Below are 10,348 nucleotides of genomic sequence, written 5' to 3' on the forward strand. Positions count from 1 at the left end.
CTTTATTGACTATTTTGGTTTCTTTATCATGCTTCACAGATACTTAAAACTTTTTCTTTGTTATGTACTATTTTGGATTCTTAGTTACGCTTTACACATACTTTTAGTTTATCTTGTTAGGGCTACTTATCATACCCAATAAGAAATTGACATGAAGAAATTGACATGTTATCTATCCCATCGCACAAGTCAAGGGTTATTTTAGTCTTTGTCCGGTGATTTTGAAGACATTTTTGTTTAGGACGTGTTTGTTTTTTCTGAAAAGATCTTTTTGTCCTTTTATGTCTGCGTCGCATATAGCCGGTTTGACCGCCACCCATCACCCCGACGTCATCCTTCACAACCAGCAGCCCCTCCACCACTCTCCTCCATCAACCGCCACCCCTCACCCCGACGTCCTCCATCACAGACGCACCCCTCCGCCGTCGTCCTCCATCACAGTGGACCTCCGCCACAACCCTGATTCACATGTTCGATTTCTGAATTTTTTTATTACTTCCACATCTTCATTAGATTGTGTTTGTTTACCTATCATCATTGTTATAAAACACTTATTAGAAATTTTGATTGTTTGATAATATGTTATTCATTTGTAGCAATTTTTGGATTCTTTGATTTAGATGTTCGTTGTTATAAAATGCATATTAGAATTTTTGATTGTTTGGTTTAGATGTTATTCATTAATCGCAATTGCATCTTTCCCGCTACATAATTTTATAAGGAAAGGGTTTGAGCGATGAGTTGTTTGCAGAATACGATCAACCCAGTGTGTCGTTATATAATAGGCAAGTTCACGTTGATGCTGATGAAGACGAGGTTGAAGCAAATGCTACTGCATCGGATCGGGAATATATGACTCATTTACGAGATGAGATTGCTGAGCAGTTAATAGCTTCATTGGATTCCCAATCCGTCTCCACCCCTTCAACCCTTGCATCACCTTCTTGAATTACCAACCAGGAACAATGGGTGGTGTTACCTTCTCAGCAATCACCCTCTCAGACAATTCTTCCGTACCCTTAGAAGGGGAGGAATGAATAGGTGAGTCTCCATATGCAACGGGGGGAGGAGACATCAGTGGTGGAATGGAAGAAATATCGCGGGGGGGGGGGGGGGGAGTGATCTTGACACCCCGAGAAACAGGCTGTGTAGGTTTCAGAGCTGCAAGAAAAACAGGAACTTAGGTTCACTAAAGAAAAAAAAAAGTTAAATAGGCAGAAGCAACTATTCCAAAGATATACCTTTTGGTTGTGAAGACGCCTCGTATATTTGCTCAAGGAGATTACCAGGTTTTTTTGGCGAACACTCCAAGGTCCACCTCGCTGTCAGAGGGTGCGGCAACATGACCCATCACTTTCAGTTTTTTTCTCAGAAAGCTCCAAAGTCGCCTTCTCATCCAACTCTCGCTTCTTATCAGCCAAAACCTTACGTTTATTCTCCATCATCTGCGTCAAGGTGGCCTGATCATCTTCATCAGCGGCAGGTCGTTTGGTCCCTGCGTCTAAGCCGGACAACGAGTCACACACTACAACATAATCTAAGAATTTCGCCTTAGAAGAATGCTTACGAGTCTGCGCGCTGGCTGGGTATTTATCAGATTTTTTCATCTCAGGCTTCTTTCTAGACTTCTTCTGCTCAGGCTCCAAGGAAGTAGCAACAGGAACAACAACGTGGGTGTGGGGGGGGGAGATGCATCACCACCTTCTGGGTCTTGAACAGGTCGCTGACGAGGACCTGTACGCGATGAACGATGAATCAGTCCATGCGAAGACCCGGTAGACTTCTCACTCGAAAGGAGAATAGTTCCCTCCCGAGTAGGAGATTAACCAAGTTCAGACTTAACCACAAAAGCAACACCTAGAATGACGGCACCATAAGCCGCTATACTCTCAGATGAGGGATGCAAAAAGTTATCCCTAATCTGTTCAACCCATGTTGGCTCCCCGACAGGCAGCAACATCCCCGTCATCAGACATTCATCAAACTATTACCTGCTAAAACACAAAAGCAGATAAGAAGAGAAAAAAAAGAAGAAAAGAAAAGAAGTAACAAGTAGAACAACAAGTAAAGAGTACCTTTGTTCTTGTAAGCATAGACTGGTGCAGCCCTCGGGTCTCTAGGCACCCACATCAAACTCATCCCTGCAGCAACAAGGGCTTTCTCCTCCAGTTAAAAAATCGGAGTAGGCATCTTGGTGAGGGTTTTGTACCACTCTCTATCAATGTACGAACCAACAAGCACAACCTTCGGTACCCCCCTCACTCTCAGCACGATAATGCATGTCAATCAGGATCACTCCACGGCGAATATAGAAAAACTTGTTTTTCCAATTATGGAAACTTTTTGGTGGGTTCCGACTACACGGAAGAACGCCTGCAGTTCTAGAATTAAAAGAGTAGAAGCCATCGGTATAAGTAACATAATAGAAGACGTTAAACATTTCCACCGTCAGAACTATCTTCTGGGCACGGCAGATAAACTCAAAATGCGTTACCCGAGGAAGCCCCAAAGCATTCACTTGAGAAATATGTATGTCGTACTTTGTAAGGATATCACCAAGAAATTTGGACATCGGTAACCGGAAGTTTCCTTCCCTGAAAAAGGCAGCGTATAACATCATATAACCCGAAAGGGGCGTTCAGTGCGGTGCTGCCGGCGGTAGGGTACGGGGCTCCCCAGTCGGAAGGAAACTTGAATCTTTGCACCAAGTTATGAAATTCCTCCTCTTTCCAGTTAATCACCGCTCGGTTGGGCCCAGGAGGATCCTTGGGTTTCGTTTGCCTCTTCTTTGAAGTTCCAAGCTTCGAGGATGTAGACATATTGGCAAGAACAGTAAGAATATGTGAAGGAAAAGAGGAAAATTTTGAAGAGAGGAGAAATGTTTTGAGATTTGAAAGATGATTGGAGAGGAAAAAGTGGGAAACCTGTTGGGATCGCCGGGTATTTGTACCCATCGCATTTAATGCGATAGAAAGTGAACCTTTAGAAGGCATATGTCACACCCCAACCGATGGTGGAATCATCGGGGCGCGACACTGAGCTAAACAGATTGTCCAGAAGTTTCCATAACAATTATCATTACTATTCAATTTAAAGTGACATGTCCCATACCATGTCTCAAACAGTAAACAAATTATTACAGACAAAATCTAGACAAATAATTCTGTTCCGACAACTCAGATTTAAATATAGCAATTGTTTATCTGCTTCTAGAGACCCTTGATTCAATTACTACAGACAACTATTTGTTGGACTCTAGAGCTTTATTCTAGCCCCGCTTTCCTAGCAGATAAGCATCCTAATTACCTGTCACATACGTTAAAATAAAAGTCAATACACATAGTGTAAAGGCGAGTATACAAGTTTGATAATAACATATAGAGTTCAAAATAGTTTACGCATAACCAGCACATACACAGCGGAAAACGAAGCATGTTAATTATCGACACGGATCTATCGATACCAATGACTGCGGGTTGACTGCCCGAGGCAGTTCGTAATACGTGATCACCACTGTAATCCATGCAAATAATTGTCCTTAACAACCCCCGCATGAGCGGGTGCTGAGTCCAAACTATTGTACTATCGTCGTTAAGGCAGGTAAACAACATTCCATGTGTAAACATAACAAACAAGCATTCATTAAGTCACGTAATACATGCGGTAACGGTTAGCGTTTTGAAATATTGCGTAGTGTGTTCGATGTGATTTCGTATATATAACGTATGTAACACCCAAAAGTGCATAAAGCAAAAAGGGATCGAGTATACTCACAGCGGTTGATGGATTGAAGGGAGCGCTTGAGAGTAAGGTTAGCCTAAACAGTTCGATAGTATAACGATAAGCAATACATAAAACGGAAACAAGTGTCGATAGATCGGACAACTGGTCGATCGGACGGCTGACCGTTCGGTTGGCAGTCCGTTCGGACAGTTGTCCGGTCGGATGGGAGTCCGATCGGATGGCTGTTCAAGTGGATTGTTTCTTCCTTTGAGTAAGATGTGTTTGCGTATGATGGTTGACTTTTGAAGTTTTCGTTGTAGTATTTGAAAACCTTGAAGTATCTTTGCCTTTCAGGTCGTTCGATCGGTCGGCAACCCGATCGGTTGGTACTTCAGTGAAGAACATGTCCTCAGCAAGAGGTCACTCGATCGGACAGTAGTTCGATCGGGTGGCATTTCCGTGCTTCGAACATGTCGAAAAATCGATTAAGTATTTAAAGTCAAGTATCTCATGATCCGAAGAGTAATCCAATCGGATGGCAGTCCGATCGGACAGCAGTTCGTTCAATACTCACTTCAACTAGGTTGATTAAGTGTGGGTCCCAAGTGCTAGCCGATCGGCTGGCCAGTCGTTCGGTTTGTCTGTCCGTTCGGCTGGCTGTCCGTTCGGACAACAGTCCGATCAGACAGCACCTTGTCCTGGTCGGCCTGTTCGTCTAACACTTGGTTGTTTTGATTTGTTGTTTTAGCGAGGTATATTGAGAACGAGTCAAACAACTGAACCTCGTCACTACTTGGTCCTCCTGTTCGGACAGGAATCACCCAAATCCGTCTAGCGAACGTTTCGGAACGGTGTTTCATGTTTAACCCAAAATCGGTGAACCTCGTGGATAGAATCTGGATCTTAGGCCACGCAACCACCGGAATGATTAGCAAGTTGGCACAAGCTCCGTTTCTACTGATTTTGAAGACATTGAGTGTAAAAGAGTTGAAAGAAGGACGGAATTCCATCTTTCAATCTCTTTCACCGTGAATATGTTTAGATCTGTGAAAGATCTTTGTTTGTTTATGTGGAAATCGGTTAGATCCAAGTTATTCTTGGTGGATTGAGGCCAAAACATGCAGTTCTTCAAGAACACCATGATGACATCATCCTACAACACTTGAATCTTGATGATTTCACAGTTAAAAGTTAAGATTTAAAAGATAGAAAGGTGTAGGAGTGCGTGTAGATCAAGAAAGTACAAGATATAAGACGAGATCTTACCGGAATCGCGAGAAATCTTAGAAAAGGTGGAGAGCACGAGCTGGTCGGTCAGAGGGTTTCCAAAAGTGGAAAGGATGACAATGACAAGGGTATTTATAAGCTTCCAAATGAGGAAAGTGTTGGCCGATCGGCCAGGCAGCTCGATCGGACAGCCTGTCCGATCGGACAGCAGTCCGATCGGCTGGCTGTTCGATCGGCTGGTAGCCTGATCGATCAGCTGCCTGATTCGAATGTTCAGTGCGATGATTTTTGATATTACGATTTCGATTGCGATTGATGCGAATGCGATAGAGTTTCCTATTTAAATTACTTTTAATCCCAACTACTCATATCGAGCACTATTCTTTCTCCACTAATTATCATGATTCGATTTCGGTTGAGTTCGATTGCGATTGAGTTTCGATTGCGATTCGATTGATTACCACATATAACATAAATAAACACGCACAAGTAACACATAAGGCACACACACACGTATAACAGTAACCCAAAATGCGTATATTCGAGTTTGCGAGCGCGATGATGATTAGATTAGTTCGATTTTCATTTAATTAACTTTATCGCATTGTTACTTCCTATTATTCACAGTCGTAAAGCGGTTCGTATTGAGAAATATACTTCGATTGTAATTAATTACTCCACATAATACAACTAACGTAAAAACATAAAATAGACTAACTACAGTCAAAGAAGTCAAAACAGGTATTGAGCAAGGAGAGACAGATTGCTATTAGCGATCTTTTCCTCCTTTGACTTCAATCTTGACTTTGACTTTGACTTTCGAAACACTGGGGTGTTACAGCAGACATGCACCCAATCAAGAGACGCTACGTCAGGAGAGAGAAACAGAGACGCCGCCTGTTTAGGGCGCGTGGCCGCCACACGTCTGACACGTACAAAAAACGTGTCTGACACCTGAAAAAGGCGATTGTTCCTTCTCCGACAAGACAACCACCTCAGATGGAGCATCAATCAAACGTCAACCGTCACATCCCACCAAACACAGAAGAAAACAAAAGAGAACTTTTCTTTGAAGAAATCTTAGAGAAAAACTTCCATCGTTTTGGCTCAATTTTGTGCGTCATTTCTCACGTGCCGTTGTGGCTCAAGTCCACACGCCATGCGCCGTGGCTCAAATCTGCATGCCACATGCCACGCGCAGTTTTGGCTCAGTTCTGTACGCCATTTTCACGCGCCGTTTTGGCTCAAATCTGCACGCCATACGCCATGCGCCGTTTTGGCTCAGTTTTGTACGCCATAGAATTGGCTCAAGTCTGCACGCCTTACGCCACGCACCGTTCAGCTCAGTTTTACACGCCACGCACCGTTCAGCTCAGTTTTATACGCCATCTTCACGCGCCTTTTTAGCTCAAATCATGCGCTAAACCCATGCGCTCATCTATTAAGAAAGAACAACCAAAACACCTTTGTTTTTCTGAGTCCAGAATCTCTTGCAGCTAATAAACTCAACTGGAAGCCACACTGGACTGGGGGAACTTGAAGAGGTATTGTCCCAAATCAGTGCACACATGGCACGGGGACCACACCACTTTTCCAACATGGCGTCCACATCACACGAGTGCATCCAGAACGGAATCTTTTGTACATCAGCTCCTGCTTCAACTTTGAAAGCTGGAACTTCTATTACCTTTCTCTTGATTACTGGAACTTCTTCATCATCACTACTGGCAGGTTGCACGGGGACCACACCACTTTTCCAACATGGCGTCCACATCACACGAGTGCATCCAGAAGCTTCTAGAACCTTCTAGAAGGAATCACATGTGACAAAGAGGATGCTCCTCCAGACAGAAAGGACGACACGTGGCACCTATAGATGGGCGCCAACCATGACTGCAAGATATTTGGAGGACAAGCCGACAGCCAGTACTAACGGAAGCCCAGCTGGAACGAGTGAGCGCGCGCCACGTCATCCACTAGATTGGCGACAGCAGAGGGGACAGAAAGGATGTTTCCCTTGGTCGGACAGCTGGCACCCACTGGCTAGTTGGCAGGTCTCCTCTTCATCCTTCACCTTTCAGCTATAAATAGAGGACTCCACCTCCAGGTTTAAGGATTCTGCTCTCTCACCCTTTACTCTTAACACACACTGTTCTCCTTAGAATAGTACTTATTCTAACGCCAGAGGGTGGTCATAAGGAGAACCCCCATATTTCCCTCCTTGTGGCGAGTCAACGGTGTTCTGTTTTGCAGGATATTCAGCTAACGCCGAGTGTAGGAAGAGATTGAACCTTTAATCCACGAGACAATCAACTGGGATAACCTAGTGTTAACCAGTGTTTCATCAATTACAAACCCTGGAAAAACCGCCAATTCGAACTAGAACAGTTCCAAAAAGAATTCAACAAGATCAATAAAGAACTCAGAAACGCCAGAGAAGATGCAACTTCACTGATCAAAGACACCGAAGACAACAAACTTTTGACTGCATTGAATGAAGTACAGGTTGATGAAGCCAGAAACGCATTGCATTTGAATCTGAATTTGGTTGGTAATATTGTTCATGATTCTGTTCCAGTTAGCAACGATGAGGTGCGCATTTTAGTTATGGTCCGTATTATGCTTATTTAGGGTATGTTTGGCATGGAGCTTTTAGGAGCTTCAAGCTTTAAGCTTTTAAGAAAAAGCTTATAATTAATAAAAAGTCTTGTTTGGTTGAAGAAGCTTTAAGCTTTTAGGTTAGGAGCTTGAAGCTTTTGGTTGAACGCTACTACTAGTAGCGTTTAGAAGGAGCTACAAGCTTTTAGGGAAAAATGACTATTTTAACCTCTCAAAATAAGAAACTTTTTAATGCACCAACTTTCTAAGTTTTTAGTTATGTCTATTTTGGTAATTTTATACATTTTATTAAAAGCTCCAGTTACTCTACCAAACACCAAATATATCTAAAAAGCTACAGCTACTAGCTACCAGCTACCAGCTTTCAGCCACCAGCTACCAGCCACCAGCTACTTTTGCCAAACATACCCTTAATGTTTTGTTGATTATTTTAGTAGTAACCGGATTGACTTGGTTACCAAAGTATATCATGATATATGTCAAACAAGTTAGGAGAGTCTGGAGTACACACTTGTTTGAGTTTATTATGATTTTAAGTATTCGGAAACCTCATTAGTGAGGTGGCGTCTGGGGACAAAAAAAAAATAAGGCAGTTATTGGACCAAATCCCAAAATTCGAAAACATTCCTTTTGGCCAGTCTCTCTGGTTCACGAAAACCACACGGATCACATAAACGTTCTTGAAGAATATTGATTATGAGTTTTTTCTGATTGGATAATTCGAATGAACCATCGAATTGTTTCAGTCTGACAGTGATTCATGACTCTCAGATTAATCCAGTTATATGTTCTATTTCCCAAACAATAATTAGGTTTTGCAAGTATATATAAACTGCTAGGGTTTTGATTGTTAATTAACTTAATTTAGGCAGATAATGAGATAATTTGAAAGGAGATGGGGTGCTTTTGAATCACGCTCTTGTAAATTTTGGTCTAGATTTTTCGCAGAAGAGTACACACTGTTGCAGACACCGTTCTTCGTGCAGAAAGATATCATGGCAAAATGTGCTAAGTTAGCTCAGTTTGATGAATGCTTGGTTGTCTAGAATTATAGATTATACTCTTCAGTCTTTATTATACATTTTTTATGTAAATGAACTACATATCCATTTATTTTGCTAGATATTTTTCAATGTAACAAGAAGGTGGACATTAACCAAAAGTCATGTATTAGATTACTAATTTAACCATAACATATGAAAAAAAGGTGAATGCACTCTACATAAACTGCGTGTTGATTTCTTCTACTCAAATCACCACATCATAAACCATTAACATCAAAGATCAACAAAAAAAGATAACCCAGTATCATAATCTAATCTATTCATCATCAGCCACCACTTCCGCTTCCGCCTCAGGAGACGCCTCGCCGTCACCTTCAGCATCTACATCGCTCGCCTCTTTTTCCTACAAACCAACAAGCCCGTTTCAAGTTAGTCATGTGATCATAACAAATCATGTATACAAAAAAACAGCACAAAATCATAACAAATCATGTATACTCACAGCCTTATCATCTTCATTGTCAGCACCATTTGGATTCTCCAATGCCTTTTGGTATTTCTCTTTAAGTTCAGCGGCCCTTTCAACATAAGATTTCTTTTCCTACATAATGCACCAACACAAAAAATTAAAATTTATTAAAAACAAAATTTCCAAATAAACAAAAACCAAATTTATATATGTATATATGTAACTCACTTCTTCAGTCATTGACTTCCATTTTTCACCACCCTCCTTTGCAACCTAAACACAATAAATAATTAAACACTACCAAAACAACAAAATCAATAAAATGTAACTTATTATTCAAATATTACCAATGCAACTTTCTTATTGTCTGGATTTGCTTCCTTAAAAGTTTTCCTAAAGTCCTCCCTGCAAAACAACAAATTCCCCCAATCAATGTCATGCAAACATATTAATTTAACCAATTCACTTAAAGCATTGGGTAAAATCATGACATACATGAACAAAAAGAATGCAGTTGGTGGCCTTTTAGGTTTACTTGGATCCCTTTCTTTCTTTGACTTCTTTGCAGATGGTTCTTTTGCTTTCACTGACTTCTTTCTGCACCAAAATCCATATAAACATAAATAAAAATAATAATAATAATAATAATAATAATAATAATAATAATAAATGTAATCAATAATAATCTTAACTCTAGAAACTAATTACCTCTCTACAGGTGTTTTAGCAACAGATTCTTTAGGTGTCTCCACACAAATTGTCTCTGTAACAACAAAATCCAATGTTGTTAAAAAAAAAAAATTAAAGTGTTCAATTTAATAACATAGTATTTTAATAAACACTGTTACATACCTAGATTCATTTTAATTTTGGCCTCAAAACCACAATCATGCATGCTAATTAACGCAACAGCAACACTCTTATTACATCCTTCACTGCAAAACAACAAAAAAGGACCATATAATTAACATGTACTTCAATTCAATAATCACAATTCACAAAATACAAATACAAATATCAAATGAAGATAACAATACCATCGAGTGAAAGCACTGCCGTTCTTCGCTCGTTTAAGCGTAACCGAAGCGGTCTCTGCTTCGACTCGCTTACGGGAGCGATTGGCGTTGACTGATTTTGAAGATGTTTGACCGGTTCCCGCCATTGATGAAAGCTTGAAGGAGATCTGTGATTGGGTTTAAGTGAGAAGAAGATTTGTTGATGTAAAATGTTGGTGGGGAAAAGGGTTTAAGAAGAGGGGAAATTTTATTAAAATTTTAGCGCCAAAAATGGCGCCGGTATTTGAAGG

General features: G+C 40.9%; 1 protein-coding gene across 2 annotated transcripts; it reads right to left on the reverse strand.

Annotated features, from left to right (window-relative positions):
* Positions 1-8,766: 8,766 nt before the first annotated feature.
* Positions 8,767-10,276, reverse strand: LOC110922329 (high mobility group B protein 7). 2 transcript variants are annotated; one of them, XM_022166649.2, is made up of 8 exons: positions 10,080-10,276; positions 9,895-9,977; positions 9,751-9,805; positions 9,538-9,639; positions 9,390-9,447; positions 9,271-9,315; positions 9,076-9,174; positions 8,767-8,976 (listed from the first exon to the last, which is right to left on the reverse strand). In XM_022166649.2, exons 1-8 carry the CDS (start codon positions 10,202-10,204, stop codon positions 8,890-8,892), a joined length of 654 nt encoding a protein of 217 aa, XP_022022341.1. In that variant the 5' UTR covers positions 10,205-10,276; the 3' UTR covers positions 8,767-8,889. The 2 variants fall into 2 exon arrangements, with proteins under 2 accessions (XP_022022341.1, XP_022022342.1); XM_022166650.2 differs by having other exon boundaries at positions 9,079-9,174; positions 10,080-10,264.
* Positions 10,277-10,348: the final 72 nt, after the last annotated feature.

The sequence above is a fragment of the Helianthus annuus genome, chromosome 17 (genome assembly GCF_002127325.2).
Source record: "Helianthus annuus cultivar XRQ/B chromosome 17, HanXRQr2.0-SUNRISE, whole genome shotgun sequence".
Taxonomy (NCBI): Eukaryota; Viridiplantae; Streptophyta; class Magnoliopsida; order Asterales; family Asteraceae; genus Helianthus; species Helianthus annuus.

Bases quoted from the DNA above. Each gene is read 5' to 3' on its own strand.
- LOC110922329 (XM_022166649.2), bottom strand. From the start codon at position 10,204: ATGGCGGGAACCGGTCAAACATCTTCAAAATCAGTCAACGCCAATCGC. The intron at 9,978-10,079 runs GTATTGTTATCT...GTTGTTTTGCAG, and splicing joins GGCAGTGCTTTCACTCGATG to TGAAGGATGTAATAAGAGTG. The intron at 9,448-9,537 runs GTATGTCATGAT...GTTGTTTTGCAG, and splicing joins ACTGCATTCTTTTTGTTCAT to GGAGGACTTTAGGAAAACTT.